Here is a 19,997-nt window from a genome sequence, read left to right as displayed (position 1 = left end):
TGGGGCAGAGATTACTGTTGGGCTTGGTGAGACCAAATAGTTTGGCCCCAAAGAACAGAGGATGAATGTAGACAAGGACACTCTTGGATGAGAGCAAGTTTATAAACTGTGTTAGGTTCTCCAAGAGTTCGAGCCCAGCATCACCAGCAGACAGGGAGATTCTATCCTTAAGATGCTGAGGTCATAAGCCATAGATCCCAGTGCCAAAACCTGCTGGAAAAGAGGCAATCGCCATCCTGACATTGTCAGATGTCAGGATGGCAATTGTGAAGATGGGTTGTAGAAAACTTGGTTGGGCCAGTGTAGGTGATTATCTGGAGGGGCTGGAGGATGTTTCTCCTTCAGTTGGTTGAGGGAGTCTATAGTACATGGGATCAGAGAGGAAAGAAGGTGAACAGCCCCTTTAATGTCATATTTGCTGAATTTGGTATTAACAACCTTCTTTAAGTTATGTGGTTGACCATTGTTCAGGGTTGAACAGATGATTGACATGAAATGAACAGTGGATGGGGTAGATTCAAACAGCTCAAACTGCCATTTCAGAGAAGTGAGGGATCCACTGTTCCCATTTGTCACATGGAGGGAGACCAAAGGGAACAGGAACAGTTTCTGCCAGTCCAAGGTGTTGTTGGATAGGCAGATATTCTTCAGTAGTTTTGAGAGAATTCAGGTGAAACAAGTCCGAGCACCCTTAGGGAATCAACTGACATGCTTCAACTTAGACAAGCTCTGGAAGGTGGTGGCAAAATCTTCAACAGGGATCTGGACTTCAGAGCAAGGGTCTGTCCAACTAAGGATGTCAGAGCTGAGTCTTCTTTGAAAACTAAAGAGAAGTGCAGGAGAAAAGGTTGAGAAACACTGTATGAAGTGTTGTGAGCAATTTAATTGCTATTTTTAGCATGTTGATTGATCAGGTAAGAATTTTGAGGTTGGCTTGAGTTGGAGTTTATGCTTAACAAAGAGTGCTTTTTATATAGAATTTAAAGAACAAAGGTATGCGAAAATTGGCATCCTCCTCTTGATCTATAATAATCCTTTCTACAAACAGGCACGAGGCCTGAAATTTTGGGGGAGTAGACTAGTCGATTATATTGACCCTAGTGTTTCACTGGTACCTAATTTATCGACCCCTCAAAAGATAAAAGCAAAGTCGACCTCAGTGAAAATTGAACTCAGAACGTAAAGATGGACGAAATACCATTAATAATAATAGACGTGAAATTGTCTGTCTGTCCGGGACCCCTGTATCTCAGTCTATATTGCTTTATATAGACATACCTTTTGGGAATCAGGATGTTCTCGGGATTGAAAATCTGTCCTTTATTTGGTCCTTGAACATCCAGCATAGAGATTAGGTCTGGGTGAGGATTTGTTATATGCTAACAGCTGAAAATTCAAATTTTAAAAGAACACTAAAAAAAGTCAGAAATATTAAATTTCTAAATGTCTCAAAGAGACATAAGCGGTGGTGGAGCGATAGAGTGGTTGTATACTGTCAACTTAACGTGACAGTCCCGTATGGGAATTACACCACCGCTGTTTAGCCCTAGGAAGCATCAAACGCTTCCTGTCGGCTTTGACACAGAAAATGTGTCAAAGCCGACAGGAAGCGTTCGATGCTTCCTAGGGCTGTGTCAAAGCCGACAGAAGCGTTCGATGCTTCCTGGGGCTAAACAGCGGTGGTGTAATTCCCATACGGGACTGTCACGTTAAGTTGACAGTATACAACCACTAAAAAAAGTGTTTCACTTAAACTGAATTTAAAGTAATACAATATTGGTAGCGTACCAATAAATGCTCATTATTATTATTGCTCCCTTTAGTTTCGGGCCGCAGACCCAATTAGCCTACCACAAGAGTTAACTTAAAAAGTCGGCACCCAACGCGAACTTCTAAACTAGTTTTAACGATGAGTCGCAGTTACGTCCCTTGACAGCTTAAAGTGGTAAAACCTGAGAATTGGCACTGAAAGACGGTCATACCTCAAAAAAATCCCCCAAGCAAATCAATCTCTCCAGAGAGCAACGTCAAAAACTTGATTCTTCCCTAGCAACCAAATACAAACGAATACACTAATTAATTATTAATTTGTTTGGCCAAAAGAAATTTCAGCGACTGCCAAAAAATTAATACTTAGCTTTCTAAAGTTTAGGAATACAAGGACCGGTGTTTATGTCATCGGTGTAAAACCAAATTATCTACAATAACAAACTGCACATGGCTTTCTATGTTCTTTCGCAATGAGTAACTTTCACTTTGAACGCCTTATACAAGCAGCTCAGAAGGGAAATTTACAATATTTTCTTGACTATATTGATAGCTTTCAGGAAACTTGGTTGATCAAGAAATGTAACAAAGCAGGGGACAACATTATTCATTTAATTGCTCGTTTCGGGCGTCTAAATATTCTAAAGTTTATTAGCCAAGAACTTCTCAATCGCCATCTAGAATGGACCTTAAACACTAAAATTGTGTTCGAATCCATCAATAATGACCGTAAAACACCGTTACACGAAGCTTCTCAAGCCAACCAAATAGAATGTGTACAGTTCTTGCTCAGTTTATCTCTTAACGTGGACAGTATGAAAAAAGGAGATTGGTGAGTAAGGAGCCAGTTAGTTTCTCATAACTTTTCTTAATTATGCATCTCTCTCTCTCTCTCTCTCCTCTCTCTCTCTCTCTCTCTCTCTCTCTCTCACTCACTCACTCACTCACTCACACACGCACACACACACAAACTGGATGGGAGTGAGCATTAAACTATAGTTGTGGCGAAATTATTGTATTCTTATTCCACAGGTCTTAGAACGTCAAGTAGCTTTTACAATTTCTGTCGGTTAATATAAAGATCTTCACCCGTTAACAAAAAAACACAAAAAGAAAAAAACCCCACCCTGCTGGGTATTAGCAATTGTATAGAAAGTGAATAGTACAAATAAAAACTTGCGCAAACGACCCTGTGAGGTGGGGAGAGGACTTTCGGAAAATTCACAAGATCCGATTTTTTCGTCATAACTTTCGGGAAAATGGATATATATTGATTTTTTTTCTGTCTAGCTCAGTACACCATTCGGCGGTGTTTATTATTATGCACCACCCCTCCACAAGACGGAAGAACAACAATAAAGGAAAATAGAGCAATGGAAGTTCAGTGCATCTGCATTAAGGCCTGCAAGAATATGATAGTCTTGAGGATTCACCATACCAGGGTAAGATGTGTGTCAGCTGAAGGGCTGACATAGTACACAGAAGTATATAGTGAGATGCAGGAGGAGCAAGGCCTGGAGATAAACCACTGTGCCTAGAGCCTCCGTATGTCACTTACAGTTGCAAGCATTGGTCTGCTGCCTTACCCTTTGGTTGTCTGCACTCAGCCAGCCCAGTCAAGGATCCTGTGGGCAGGAGTCTGGCATAAGCGTTGGTTGGATTTTGGCAGTGGCTGCTGAGAGTAAGCATTGGTCTGCTGGCTGACCCTTTGTTTGTCTGCACTCAGCCAGTCCAGCCAAGGATCCAGTGGACCCCATTCATCAAAGCCATCTGAATGGCAGGAGTCTGACATAAGCGTTGGTTGGACTTTGGCAGTGACTGCTGAGGGAGATGTGGACCATCCACCAGTTAAAAACTGTGACTCCCATTATTATTGTGAACTTTGATACTGAGTGTTTTGAGACCAAGGAGGCCTGGCCGATACCATCTGTTTTTTGTGCTAACCACAGGGAGCTTCTGGTACTGACAGGAACAGAGAAGCCATAGGAGATGAAGGGAGAAAGCAAGTAAGTGAGCTGCATTCTTGGCTAACCCCTACAAATTGAAAAACAGCTTCTCAGTCAGAAGCAGACTACAGTTCTATATTTAAGAGATGAGGAATTATGTACATTATTTACATTTGACGGATATTTGTCCTTGTTTGTTGTTAAAACAATGTTTCAGCTGATATACCCTCCGGCCTTCATCAGGTGTCTTGGGGAAATTTTGAACCTGGGTTCTCATTCCTATGGTATTTTTTGATGTTATTATTATTATTATTATTCAGGTCACTGCCTGGAATCGAACTCGGAATCTTGGGTTATTAAGTGCTATGCCATATGCCCGTGGGTGATTATGGAGTGAATTTTAGGGCTTATAAATCTAATATTCTTCTATCCTTCCTTAATACCGGTTCCCATATACTACTCATATCTGCACTCGGTCTGCTTAGGAGGTTGTTGTGTCCTAGAATCTGTGCGTAGTGGTTAAGAGCTTGGGCATATGGCATAGTGGTTAAGAGTGCGGGCTACTAACCTCAAGATTCCAAGTTCAATTCCAGGCAGTGACCTGAATAATAATAATAATAATAATAAAGTAATAACAACAACAGCATCGAAAAATACCTTAGGAATGAGAACCCAGGTTCAAAATTTCCCCAAAACACCTGATGAAGGCTGGAAGATATATCAGCCGAAACGTTGTGTTAACAAACAAGATGAGGACAAATATCCATCAAATGTAAATAATGTAAATAAAGAAGCATACTAGTCAGGTGAGCAAACTCTGGACTTATGCAAAGCACTCATAGCCTCAGCTGAACCAAAAGTGGTATTCCGTTTGGAGGAGCCTTGCCCAAGAGAACTAAAAGAAATAATAAGAACAAGATCTAACTGAGCATCAGGCTGAAGTGAAATCCTATAAAAGTTCTATAAGAACTGTTCAAAGCTACTCCGTTAGATTTAGAGGAGACGGAAAATTGTGTAATCATTATGGACTATTACAGCTTGTTGAAGTTGAGTATATACTTCAGCTAGGTGGCTTGCACCAATTAGAAATTAGAAGTGCTGATAATTACTGATTGCACTATCTCAGTGTGTCTCTTTGCATTGGCAATGAAACAACTTTGGCTAAAGCCATGTTGACCTTTCATGGATAATCCTGTGCCTTCTATATATATTGCTAACAAATTTGGCTTGATGGTATTTCAATTGTATTGAATGTGACGTTAGTGTCTACTGATTTACGTAGCCAGCAGTAATTCCAAGACCAGTTATAATTTACTGTTATACAGTTGATGTTGTTTTCTTGATAGCTGCAATTATGTCTTTAATTGTTATTGTCATTTATGAAAGTATTCTTAGAGAAAGAATATAGACTACAAATTTTCCATTTCTTTATTTGCCTGGTTAAAGATACTTTTATAGTGTTACTAGAATATCTAGACTATTTTTCCTTGGTTCACTCTAGTTCTTATTTTGTTTTTATAAGAGGACATATTGATATCTCAAGCTTAGATGTGTTGTATGTGCTTCACAACTACATGATTCTAGATTCAGTCCTTCTGTGCAGTACATTTGGAGAGTGTCTTCTATTATAGCTTCAGGATAAACAATATCTCATAAGTGTATATGGAAACTGTACAGAAGCTCAATGAATATATATATATATATATATTATATATATATATATAATATATATATATATATATATATATATATATATATACACATATATATACATACACATACATATATATATATACACACATACATATATATATATATATACACACATACATATATATATATATATATATATATTATATATATATATATATATACACATACACATATGAAGTTAATCCAAACAAGAAAGCACAAAAAAACACAACGCGAGAACGTGGAACAAATATAGTATTATTGGACGCTCAGGAAAGAAGGAGGGTTTAACGTTTCGAGCGGGGCTCTTCTTCGGAAACATAGGAGAAGGAAAGATCCAGAGAAAGGAAGACAGAGGGAAACAAATCGCCAATGGTACACATGCGGTACATACACATATATATATACATACATATATACATATATATATATATATATATATATATATATATAATATATATATATATATATATAATGTTATAAACCATGTATATACATATATATAATGTTGTATATATATGAGGAGACTGCCTTCGGTCATGAATGACCATGGATTGCATCTAGAAAGTTACTCTCCGAGGCACAAGTCTGGGCAATGTTGTTTATGGAAGACCAGCAGTCGCCCGTGCATGCCAGCCTCCCCTCTCCACACCACCAGTGTTATCCAAGGGAAAGGCAAAAGCCGATACAGCTTGGCACCATTGATGTCGCAACTCATTTCTACAGCTGAGTGAACTGGAGGAATGTGCAATAAAGTGTCTTGCTCAAGAACACAACACGCAGCCCAGTCCGGGAATTGAACTCACAACCTCACAATCGTAAGCTCGGTACTCTAACCACTGAGCCATGTGCCTTCACTATATATCTTTATATATAAAAGTAAGGTTGTGTGTCTGTCTCCTACGATTTAGATTCCTAACTACTCCCACATTTTGCGGTGCAGTTTAAGCAAAACCGGGTATCTTATAGTCGTGATTCATATTGAGCCCTTCTGGGTATTAGCGCGCGTCTACGATGAGTCTACGATTAAAAAAAAAATTTACCATAATTTTTTCCCATTTTTGATGCATTTTTTTTGCTATTATATAAGGGAAGTAACTCTCTAAAAATGTATTATTAAATCTCAGAACGTAAAAAGCTACAGTAACACCCCCCTTTGTGGTTAGCCATATTGAGATGGCTATTATACTTTACATCTCTAAAAATGCTTATATAGTTATTTCCCTTACAAACCCGAGCAACGCCGGGCGATACTGCTACTATATATATATATATACTAGCTTAAAAGCTGCCCTCTTTTTTTTCTGTCTAACCTCTTTCTTTCTTTCTCTCTCTCTCTTCCTGTTGATTGTTTTCAACCATCACCAGTACCACCACCATCGACACCACAACACCATTCAGACTTCTGACACCACCACCATCATCACTGTTGCCTCTGCCTCTATCACAACTACAGCTCATACTATTACCCCATATTCATCTCAACTGTCAATCTACTACCACCCACACCATCTCTATGCCTACTGTTACTCTTACCCTAGCAAGAGGAGCAGAAGAAGTGTCATTGAATAATCAGAGAGGGGGTCAAAGTGTGACTCACTAACACAGAGAAATTCATTTTGGCATTTATTATTACTAGCAGAAAGACTGCCCAGCAGGTGGTTTTCTTCTTGTCACTAAGTAATATTTACACATTTAATTCCTACATCTAATTTTTGTTTGCATCCTTTATATGTCTAAAAGTATCCACTTGCTCAGTAGATATTTCTTACATTATCTTAATCATTACTTTTAAATAAAAATAATAGTAACCATTCTCTACATCAGGCATAGGTAGCCTTTTTTCAAGAAGTAGGTCACATGTGTCTCTTGTCTTGTAAGGGCATTCACCCAGGAGGGGTTAAGCTGGATCCTATTGAATTCACAGGTCAAAGTAGTCCATACACATCTGTCAGCCGCCAATTCTGCAGTGTGTTGAAGCATTCCCAGTTCCAGCAACAAATGCCAAAGAGTCAAAGGCCAGAAACAAGTTCCATATCTGCTTTGACTATTGTGAGCCATGTCTTCAGCTGACCGCCTATCTGTGTATGCTGACCTTGGGGAGGAGGATATGGTGCTATTGCCTTCTGGAGAAGTTCATCATGGGGGTGCCACAATTCATGACCAAACCACCATAGTCTCCTTGTCAGAAGAGTTCTCTCAAGAGGTGAGAGACTGCAGTGAGTGTAAAGTTGTCGGCTCAAAACGCAGTCTGTGATACATAATTGAGGAGGGAGATGAATACAGAAGCAATTGAAGACCCAGCTTCTGTAGATCAACAAAACATATTGGTTAGTTCTCACCATTCAAATGTGTGTTTACCAAGGTTGTGTTCTATCACCCACTCTTTTCAATTTCATCATTGATTGAATACTCATCCAAGGTCTAGGTCTCTCTGGGACCAAGGTAGGATGTGATTTCTTGGTCACTGACCTTGACTATGCCAACAATGTTGCCATCCTAGGGGAGTCCTTTGGCAACATCCAATGTGCTCTTGATGAGATAAACCTCACCAGCACAAGAGTTGGAATAAAGATCAACACCTCGAAAGCAAAGGTCCTCTCAATCAACATACCCACTCGTCCAGGGTCACTATTCATCTTGATGGAAAGACTGTGGAGGAGGTTGAGGAGTTCATATATCTTGGATCCACCTTTACTGCCATTGGCCAGGGGAAGGATGAGATCTCCATTCGGATTAATTGCACACGGTTAGCCTTCTGCTTGTGATCACACCAGAAGATCTGCCTCATGGTGAAATGTTGTATTTACCAGGCATTTGTTCAAACAGTTCTCCTTTTTTTTTTTTTATACATGAGACTTAGATCATCAACAGGCATGCCATTCAGAAAGTCATGTGGACTGCAGTTTGATCCCCAATTTGTGTACTTTTTCTGATATATTACAGCCAATTTCACTTTGTATCTTTTATTCTATTAGCACTTGCTCACTCAATAAATTTAGAATTATACCAAGCACTGAAATTTAGAATTTATAATGAACTCAGATATTATGTTGACTTATAAAAGTCCTCAGTTCATCATATACATATGTATCAGAAGATTTCATAACTGTGCATAGCAGGGAATTGGAATGTTCAAGAAGTACGTACTGGAAAAAATTCATATTCAAGAAAATTGCTGTAGTTTCAACCATATGTGTTTGTATAACTTACTTGCTCTACATACATACATATTTTTACATTTTAATATAAATAACCTATATAAATATACAATTACAGATGAACAGAAATGTTCATCTGAGAGAGGGAAGGACAGAATGTGTGAGAGATATACATATAAAGATGGTGATAAAGTGTGGTATCTATATAGTAAAAGAGAGAGAGAGTGAGATTTGTTGGTCTAAAAGTTGAGTTATTTCTCATAGCAAATTATGTTTTGGTTAATTATAACCAAATACTTTCCTGTTGAGATGCAGATTTTGAAAATCAAATCCATTTTTCTCAAGGATGCACTGTTTTGGAGCTTTTCAGAGCTATACACACATACACTTTCATTTCTTCCCCCGTCTTCCTTTCTATTGGACTTTCCTCTGTTTCTGAAGAAGAGCATTGCTCGAAATGTTAATCCATCTTTCTTTCCTTCCCTAAACATCTGCTAATACTTTACATGTACCACATCCTCGCATTGTTTTTTTTGTTTGTTCTTTCTTTTTTGGATTTACTATATATATATATAGTGCCGGTGGCACACAAGAAAACCATCCGAACGTGGCCGTAGCCAGTACCGCATCGACTGGCCTCCGTGCTGTGGGCACGTAACAAACACCATCCGATCGTGGCACCTGTGTCGGTGGCACATAAAAACACCATCCGAGCGTGGCCGTTTGCCAGCCTCGTCTGGCACCTGTGTCGGTGGCACATAAAATCACCCACTACACTCTCGGAGTGGTCGGCGTTAGGAAGGGCATCCAGCTGTAGAAACACTGCCAGATCTGACTGGACTGGTGCAGCCTTCTGGCTTCACAGACCCCAGTTGAACCGTCCAACCCATGCTAGCATGGAGAACGGACGTTAAACGATGATGATGATGATGACGATGACACACACACACTCTTCTATTATTTTCTTGGTCATGTTTCTATTCAATCACCTTACCAACAACCAGCGTGTAGCCATCTACCACTCACTCGCTCATCTGCCGTTACTCCTGCTCTGCTCCAACTTTTTTCTTTTGCTCTCTTCTGACATATTCCTCTCTCCTATCACTTCCCATTCCTCCATCTAGTTGTCTAGTTGTGTGGTGAAAAGGAAAGAAAAAAAAAGCAAAGGCAATACAGGAACAAGGGAACCAATAGTCATGTCAGTGATGTGACAACCTGTCAAGTACCAATGAGTGGCAACAATGTATGGTAGAGAGGATTCTTTATTCTTGTTGGGAACAAGACAAGTTGTTTAGTGCTAGGACCACAATAATGCACCCTGTACACTCTGTAAAATGGTTGATGATAGGAAGAGCATTGACCCATAGCTACCATGCCAAAATTAGAACTCTTGAGCAAGACAAGGCCCCTGACTGATCTAAGAGAGAGGGCAGTAGCTGTATAAGAATAAATGTGAACTCTGACTATCCATTCAATCTATACTAGCATGAATTAATGGATATAAAATGATGATGATGTTGATGATAGCAGTGGTAGTGGTGGTGGGGAAGATGATAATGATGACAGCAGTGGCGATGTAACATAGAGTAAGAATTAGACAGGCCCAAAACACAGGATAATGAGAAAGGGAGTAAAAAAGCTGATAGATCCCTCAGCCACACTCAGGTTCAAATGTAACTGTCAGCCGCCAATTCTGTAGTGTGTTGAAGCCATTCCCAGTTCCAGCAACAAATGCCAAAGAGTCAAAGGCCGGAAACAAGTTCCATATCTGCTTTGACTATTGTGAGCCATGTCTTCAGCTGATTGCCTATCTGTGTATGCCAACCCTGGGAGGAGGATATGGTGCTATTGCCTTCTGGAGAAGTTCATCATGGGGGTGCCACAATTCATGACCAAACCATGATAGTCTCCTTGTCAGAAGAGTTCTCTCAAGAGGTGAGAGACTGCAGTGAGTGTAAAGTTGTCGGATCAAAACGCAGTCTGAGATACATAATTGAGTTACATACATTGAGGTGGAAGAGGAGGAGGATATCTATAACAGAAAACAACCGCGGATTTCTATGAGATAACCTGTTGCAAAATCACAAATCAGATTTGTAGGTGGACCAAGGTTCCCATGAGACAGATTACAGTGGTGGAATGGTATGATAGATAAAGCCATAAAAGCTAGGAAATAAACTTGGAAGGAATGTAGAAAATGAGGTTGAGGAGAGAAATGAACAGTATCAAGTAGGTTGGAGAGAAGCTAGGGGTCAAGCTTACTTAACAAGGAGAGAATGGAAAATGAGGGGTTTCCCAATGTTCTTTGATGACAAAAAGTATGAGGTGTGTGTGTGTCAGTGTGTATCAGGACATCAGTGGTGAAAAAGGTGTATGCAATGATAGTGGCACACACCCCTCACTAACATTGAGAAGAAAGAAGCAGGGAGGTCCTTTTATGAGAGGTTGCTAAATGAGAATGTGTGGGAGACAGCAAGAGAGAGAGAGAGAGAGATTTCTTCCAAGTTAACCCAACAGAAAATTTACTTTTGAAATTGGCAGTTTTACAGTTGAAATAACAGTGAAGAACAAGAAGGCAGGGAAAGCAGTTGAGCCATCAGGAATAGCCTGAATAGATTCTGAAAATATCTTGTGAAGTTTTGACATGCAAGTGTTATTTAATTGATTACATGGTTCAAGATGATTTCCAATGACTGGCATAGTGATTTCATCATCAACTACTACCAAGAGATACTCTACAGCAGTGCTTTTCAACCTTTTTGCTGGAGTGGAACCCCAAGGAAACATTCCACTGGCTCGAGGAACCCCTGTGCAATAATTTAATTGTCTTATGCACACATATCTGCACAGGAGAATTAAAAATTACTGTCGATTTTAGCATTTTTGTAACTTCTTGTGGAACCCCTGGACTGTACTGGCAGAACCCTAAGGTTCCACAGAACCCTGGTTGAAAACCACTGCTCTAGAGAATAGCAACTACAGCTGTGTCTGTTTAATAAACTAAGGCAAGAGAGTAACATAAAAAGCTATATAGCACAACTAATTTGGAAAAAAAATTAGCTGAGATAAACTGCATTTTGAGCAGGGCTGTGGAGTCGAAACAAAAACTTTGACTCCAACTCCTGTACTATTGGCACCTCCGACTCCTCTTTATGTAATTAAGTGATTGTGGTCTACATGTCTCATAAAGCATATGCATACACTTGTACTTTGAGTAGGCCTATGTGTTATAGCTGGTTTATATTAAAGAATAAAGACATTGTGAGTCGGAATCAGAGTCAGTATAGTTTTACCGACTCCAATTCCAGCTACCCTTTAATTGTTTTTGACTCCGACTCCAGCCCTGATTTTGAGTTTGTATCAGGATACAAGTTGAGTATATGATTCAGCTAGGTGGCTTGCACCAATTAAAAATGCAGATAATTACTGATTGCACTATCTCAGTGTGTCTCTTTGCATTGGCAATGAAACAACTTTATCTAAAGCTATGTTGACCTTTAATGAATAATCCTGTGCCTTCTATATATATTGCTAACAAATTTGGCTTTAAAGGCCAGGTCATTTTCACTTGGCATTGTTTACATAATCAAAAAATTTGGTCGACAGATGCTGACTTAACTTGGTTGCTTGCTATTTTTAGATTTTTTTACACTTCTGAATGGCATTTTTGTCTACAAATTGTTGAATAAATAACTACTGATTGGAGTTTCTCAATTCACTATATTACACATGAGAGAGCTTATTGTATTTAGCAAGAGATGTAATTTAAAATCATATATTGAAATTAAATGTGGTTGAATCATATAGGGTTTTTAAAAATTTTATTCAATACTTTACTAATTCAGTCATCCACTGCATTTCAATAATAACAATAATAATTATCCTTTCTACTATAAGGCACAAGGCCTGAAATTTGTGGGGAGGTGACTAGTCAATTATGTCAATCCCAGTGTTTCACTGGTACCTAATTTATCGACCCTGAACGGATGAAAGGCAAAGTCAACCTTGGCAGAATTTGAACTCAGAATGTAGTGGCAGACGAAATACCGCTAAGCATTTTGCCCAGCATGCTAATGATTCTGCCAGCTTGCCCCCATCAATAATAATAATAATAATAATAATAATAATCCTTTCTGCTATAGGCACAAGTCCTGAAATTTGGTGGTGGGGCAAACACTAATCCATTACATTGACCCCAGTACTTGACTAGTCCTTATTTTATTAACTGCAAAGGAGGCGCAATGGCCCAGTGGTTAGGGCAGCGGACTCGCGGTCGTAGGATCGCGGTTTTGATTCCCAGACCGGGTGTTGTGAGTGTTTATTGAGCGAAAGCACCTAAAGCTCCACGAGGCTCCGGCAGGGGATGGTGGTGATCCCTGCTGTACTCTTTCACCACAACTTTCTCTCACTCTTACTTCCTGTTTCTGTTGTACCTGTATTTCAAAGGGCCGGCCTTGTCACTCTCTGTGTCACGCTGAATAACCCCGAGAACTACGTTAAGGGTGCACGTGTCTGTGGAGTGCTCAGCCACTTGCACGTTAATTTCACGAGCAGGCTGTTCCGTTGATCGGATCAACCGGAACCCTCGTCGTTGTAACCGATGGAGTGCTTCCACATTAACTGCAAAAGGATGAAAGGCAAAACTTGATATAGGTTTATACTGCTACATGCACACACAAATGCACATCTTTTTGTCAGGAGGGTAAGAAGTGTCCATGGGTCTTCACTGAGTTTCTGAAACTTTGGAGAGGAGATGGGAGGTATGCTTGCAATTGAATGGACTCTGCTAAAGGAAACCAAACTGCAGTTTAACAAAATGAAAGTGAATCCCTATATTCAAAGCTCACTTTATTATTTAAAGATATTTGAGGGTATCAAGTTGGCAGAATTGTTACTGTGTTGGACAGAATGCTTAGTGGCATTTCTTCTTGCTCTTTATGTTCTGAGTTCAAATGCCACCAAGGTCAGCTTGACTTTTCATCCTTTTGGGGTTGATAAAATAAGTACCTGTTGGGAATGGGGAAGAAGGGCCAGTGTAATCGATTTCTCCCTCCCCTCAAAATTGAAAAGACTTGTTGGGTCATCCCATAAATAATTTTGTTTATTTATGCTTCTTTTATTTTTGAAAATTAAGATAAACAAAGTTCTTTTTTAATCTAAAATATACTCTCCTTCATTTTCTACAATGCCCTTCCATCTATCTGGTAGACTTGCAAGGCCGCTTTTCCAAAATTCACTTGTCTGTGATGAAAAATACTCCTCCAGTACTGTTTTGACCTCGTCAACAGAATTCATATATCTTCCAGCCAAATGATTTTGAAGACTGCAGAATAAATGCTAATCAGATGGGGCAATGTCTAGCAAATATAATGGGTGGGGCATTGTTTCCCATTCAAACTGCTCCAGCCTTTGGAATGTCATCCTCGCTGTATGTGGCTGAGCATTGTCCTGATGGAAGAACACCTTTCGTCTTGAAACCAAAGATGGTCGTTTGAAATCAAAGCCACTCAAGCTGCTTGCAGTAGATATTTGTTATCATTTGGTTTGATTTTAAAAGTTCAAAGTGGACTAAATCTTTTACATCCCACCAAACAGATAACAATACCTTACTTGGGTGAAGACCTTCTTTAGCCTGGGGTGCCGGTGTTTCTCCTTTCCCTACCCACTGTCTTCGGCACTTGACACTTTTATAGAGAACCCATTTCTTGTCACCACTCACTATTCAGTCCAAAAAAGGTTCATTCATAAGATGTGACAGCAAAGAAGAGCACACATTCACTCTCTGCATGTGATTAGACTTGGAAAGATTATGAGAAACCCATTCACCCATTTTACTGACTTTTCTGATGGCATGCAGATATCAATGAATGGTTGAATGACCAAATCTAAGCTTCTCTGTCAGTTTCTCTGCCAGTTACAATGGGATTTTGTTCAATCAGGGTTTGCAGGACAAGGCTTGTGTTCTAGGCTGTAGTTTCCAGCTCAGAATTTCTGGAACCACCGTTGACACTGGCTTACATTTATTGTCTGATACCCACATACTGCATTAATGTTCCTTGCACTTTCTGTTGCGTTGTTGCCTTCATAGAACTCATAAAGTGAAATATGCTGAATATGCTCCATTATAGCTTTGGAAAAATAACTGTTAAAATCGAATTGCACTCTTCAAAACTTGCACTAAGAATAAGGACAAGGTAAAATTACTACCTGCTTTTATAGCAAGTTGATGCAGGTAGTTTATCACATCCCTCTCCAACTTTTAGTTGAAAATATCAATCATGCAATTGAAAATATCGCATTATTTATGGGATAACCCAATATTTAAAAGTATTAGATCTGCTTATTATTAAAAAAAAAACAAAATAATTTTAACTCTTTGTCTTGGAATAATTATTTTTTAAGAGAAATACTTCCACATTTCACCCTGGAAAGCGGTAGTTTTGACAAGTTAAACACTTGTGCTAGTGGAATTCTTCTTTACACACGTCATATAACCTCTCATAACTTTTTTTATTTTTTGAAATTTTCAGAAAATTTTTGTGTATTCTACACATGAGAATTCACGACTATGAAAAAAAATTTTTTTTTCTTACCATTTTTAAAAATGAAAAAAATTTTTTGCTTACTTTTTCTTATTAAATTACAGTTTATAAAAAAACACCATCCAAACTTTTGGCTTAAATCCCGACAATAGACCATCAACTGTGTTTATGGGGAGAAAGATATTGTAAAACATCAATGTCAGACTGACAAACAAATGAGGAGGAGGGGATGAGGTGGCTGTGAGATATGCTAAATGTACAGTAATCCCTCGCCTATTGCTGGTGCTACATTCTAAAACTCCCCCGTGATAGGTGAAACAGTACTGTACTGTATATTTTTTATCTTTTTATTATTTGTATATGTTTAATAAATCTCTGAACGAGGTATAAACAGTAACTGCACGACAATGTGAGGTATATTTGCCATCTCAATATGGCTAACCACTGTACTGTATTTTTTTTTTATTAATTTATTAATTATTAGGCATGGAATTGTTTATTTTACCACAAAAACAATCAAAATCTAAAAAATATACAAATACTTATTGGCCACAGAGACCCATGATATACTGTGAAGTCCATGATATAAATTTACATATATTAGTCTGAAAAATCTGCAATATACTAAGGGCGTGATAAGTGAACCGCAGTATCATCGTTTAACGTCCACTTTCCATGCTATCATGGGTTGGACGGTTCAACTGGGGTCTGGGAAGCCAGAAGGCTGCACCAGGCCCAGTCTGATCTGGCAGTGTTTCTACAGCTGGATGCCCTTTCTAATGCCAACCACTCCGTGAGTGTAGTGGGTGCTTTTTATGTGCCACCGGCACAGGTGCCAGACGAGGCTGGCAAACGGCCACGATCGGATGGTGCTTTTTACGTGCCACTGGCACGGAGGCCAGACAAGGCTGGCAACAGCCACGATTCAGATGGTGCTTTTTACGTGCCACTGGCACGGAGGCCAGACAAGGCTGGCAACGGCCACGATCGGATGGTTCTATTACATGCCACCGGCACTGGTATCACAGCTACAATTTCCATTGATGTTGATCGATTTCGATTTTGAGTATGGCGGGTGATTACTCTAACAGTTAAATAGGCCATAAATCATGCATCAAAATTTTTTTATTCTTACATAATCATATGAATTCCTGTGTATAATACAAGTTCACCAATATTTTCTGAAAATTGCAAGAAATGAAAAAAAGTTACAAGGGGTTACATGGCATGCATAAAGCATTCAGATTACTTTGTCAAATGTTATGCTTGTTTATTCACATTGTTGCCAACTAATCATGCATTATCTTAAATTTCAGTTATGTAACTATTTATTTTTAGAATGATATTGTGGGGTAGGTGTGACAGGCTGGATCTAGTCAGTCTGCATGTAAAACTGGTAGAATATTTTGGGCCAGATATGGTTTGTTTATATGTTAAAGGGTTAACCTATTTGACAACAGTAAATAACTTCTTTTATCATTTATTTTTTACTTGTCGCAGTCATTAGACTGAGGCCAAGCTGGAGCACCGCCTTGAATTTTTAGTCACGTGAACTGACCCCAGTACTTGTTTTTTAAGCCTGGTACTTATTCTCTCGGTCCCTTTTGCCAAACTACCAAATTATGGAGACCCAAATACAGACACAAAGACACACGCATATACATGCATACATACATGCACACACACACACACACACACAATGGGCTTCTTTTCAGTTTCTGCCTACCAAATCCACTCACAAGGCTTTGGTCGGCCTGAGGCTATAGTTAAAGACACTTGCCCAGGGTGCCATGCAGTGGGACTGAACCCGGAACCATGTGGCTGAAAGCAAGCTTCTTACCACAGCCATGTCCAAAAGTTGTTTTTTTTTTTATTTAGTGTTCTGGTTTGTTCTTTAAGAGAAAGTGGGTGGAGCAGTATGTTGCAACATAACTGTTCTACATTAATCCCAAATGATAAAAATATAATTATTTTGATAAGGGTATTAACGGAAATAGTGGCACTAATTTGTTTACTCTTTTACTTGTTTCAGTCATTTGACTGTGGCCATGCTGGAGCACCGCCTTTAGTCAAGCAAAGCGACCCCGGGACTTATTCTTTGTAAGCCTAGTATTTATTCTATCGGTCTCTTTTGCCGAACCGCTAAGTGACGGGGACGTAAACACACCATAATCAGTTGTCAAGCAACACTAGAGGGACAAACACAGACACACAAACATATACACACACACATATATATATATATATATATATATATAACCCATGCTAGCATGGAAAACGGACGCTAAACGATGATGATGATGATATATATATATACATATATACGACAGGCTTCTTTCAGTTTCCGTCTACCAAATCCTCTCACAAGGCTTTGGTCGGCCCGAGGCTATAGCAGAAGACACTTGCCCAAGATGCCACGCAGTGGGACTGAACCCAGAACCATGTGGCTGGTTAGCAAGCTACTTACCACACAGCCACTCCTGCGCCTGTTTGTTTGTTTTTTTTAAAATATATTCTGTAACATTTTAGGAATTTGCTCTTTTCAATTAGTCATTTAATTACTGCTTCACCATTTTGCTTTATTCCTCTCCTTCTGTCTGTCTGTCTCTGTACAGTTGCCCTTGTCTCTTGCTTCTTTGTTTTCTTGTTTGTTATTCACTCTTTATATTTTCCTTCCTGTGTGTGCTTATTATTCTGACTCCCAACCTACCAAAAGCACGTTTCTGTTAAAATATCACTGTTTATTTTGATTGGGTTTATGTAATATGAGTAAATAGATTTAACATTTCTGAAACTAGTCCTGTGCTTTGGCATGACCTTCAAACCAACGATGGGTCAGGATAACCTCATATTTGCAAACAAAACAGTATGTGGGAGTTTAAGATATTTTTGTAAGACTTAAGAGAAAGATGAATGTGTCTGAGACTGACCTATATTCTTTCAAAATTATGTATGAATGTGCAAAACATAACATGAAGATAACCTCTGATCTAATTCAGGTTTGTTTTTCATTTAAATTTTTACATTAACTCATTTTTATTCTTCAGCTTATGATAATTTCTTTTAGCTGTGATAGGCACCTCTGAATTCAAAAAAACAGCCTGCTTGTTAAGGTTAATATAGTATTATGATACATGTTACAAATGGAAGATGGGGAGCAGAAACTTAGTCAGTTTTAGATTCCAGTAGCTAATCAAAGTCTTTCAACACTATAAGTAGAATAGAGCTTTAGAAAATCATGGCAGAGTATGACAGAGTTCAAGACAATAGAAAGACATCAGAAGTATTTTCCTGTCTTCAACGGAGTGAAACAAGGTTGTATTCTTGCACCCATTCTGTTCAGCTCCATGTTTTCTAACATGCTGCAGGAAGCCTTTAAAGACATTGATATCAGTGGTCATACTGAGGGACCAATCTTTAATTTTATCGGGCATCCAGTGAAAAACCAAGACTTTGACAAACAACTTAAATGATTTTCTGTTTGCTGAAGATTGTGCCCTCAACGATGTCTCAGAACGTGACATACAACACAGTATTAACCAAGTTCTCTGATGATTATAATAATTTCAGTCTCTCACCACCAAGTGCTGCCTAACTGGCTCCCCGTGCTGGTGGCACGTAAAAAGCACCATTTGAATGCCCCACCTCCCCCCAACTGGTTCCTGTGACCATAGCATGTAAAAAGCACCATCCAAACATGGCCGATGCCAGTACCGCCTGATTTGAGGGACATACACTTGCTATTTCTACAGAGTTGTGTAACCACATAATAGTTCCCTCATTGACTTGATGGCACTTGTTTTATCATTCCAGGTATGAAAAGCCTATTCAACCGCAACACAATTAATCTGTGTGCAGGTGCTATATGAAACAATATCAGATTTACCCTAAGTTTAACAACTGCAGATATGCCTCAAGTGTGCTGGCCATCACCTCCAATTCATCTATCACACTAGATGGCACCCAAACTGATCAAGACAATTTGAAAGAATTATAAATTTCCTTACATCACATTTAGGCTTTATGGAGTTTGGAAATTCAATCTCTTAGTGGTTTTTTTTTTTTTTTTTTTGGCAATATCTTATTGACACACATACTCTCTTTACTCTTTTACTTGTTTCAGTCATTTGACTGCGGCCATGCTGGAGCACCGCCTTTAGTCAAGCAAATCGACCCCGGGACTTATTCTTGTAAGCCCAGTACTTATTCTATCGGTCTCTTTTGCCGAACCGCTAAGTGACGGGGACGTAAACACACCAGCATCGGTTGTCAAGCAATGCTATGGGGACAAACACAGACACACAAACACACACACACACATATATATATATATATATGACAGGCTTCTTTCAGTTTCCGTCTACCAAATCCACTCACAAGGCATTGGTTGGCCCGAGGCTATAGCAGAAGACACTTGCCCAAGATGCCACACAGTGGGACTGAACCCGGAACCATGTGGTTGGTTAGCAAGCTACTTACCACACAGCACTCCTGCGCCTATATACATTATATATATTTATATATTATACATCTACAATGGGCTTCTTTCAGTTTCTGTCAGCCAAATCCACTCACAAGGCTTTGGTTGGCCTCAAGTTATAGTAATGGACATTTGCCCAAGGTGCCATGTTGTGGGACTGAACTGAGATCATGTGGTTAGGAAACAAACTTCTTACCATGCGGCCAGGCTTGTGAAGAAAGAAGAAAAAAAAAAACTATGTTTTCATGTTTAAATTCCCAATGAGTATTGTATCACATATCTCTCGAAAGTTTGTGAATTGTAAAACAAATGGAAGGTCAGGGACAGAAAGAGCCTTGAATAGGTACCTTCCCATCTGATGCCAAAACAAAAGAAAAACAAACATAAAACAAATGAACACAACTATATC

General features: G+C 39.1%; 1 protein-coding gene across 2 annotated transcripts in view; it reads left to right on the top strand.

The window, feature by feature from the left end:
* The first annotated feature begins 1,955 nt into the window (after window positions 1–1,955).
* LOC115212272 (ankyrin repeat domain-containing protein 16-like) overlaps window positions 1,956–19,997 on the top strand; it is a 109,956-nt gene continuing 91,914 nt past the window's right edge. The window contains exon 1 of one of the 2 annotated variants that reach the window (XM_036503075.1): window positions 1,956–2,599. In XM_036503075.1, the coding sequence (XP_036358968.1) occupies window positions 2,241–2,599 (359 nt within the window). In that variant the 5' untranslated portion in view covers window positions 1,956–2,240. The remainder of the gene's footprint in view (window positions 2,600–19,997) is intronic. The other variant, XM_036503074.1, reaches the window with a different exon arrangement.

Source organism: Octopus sinensis, linkage group LG5 (genome assembly GCF_006345805.1).
Source record: "Octopus sinensis linkage group LG5, ASM634580v1, whole genome shotgun sequence".
Taxonomy (NCBI): Eukaryota; Metazoa; Mollusca; class Cephalopoda; order Octopoda; family Octopodidae; genus Octopus; species Octopus sinensis.
The sequence above is the reverse complement of the archived record's forward strand: the minus strand, read 5'-3'. Positions and strand labels throughout refer to the sequence as shown.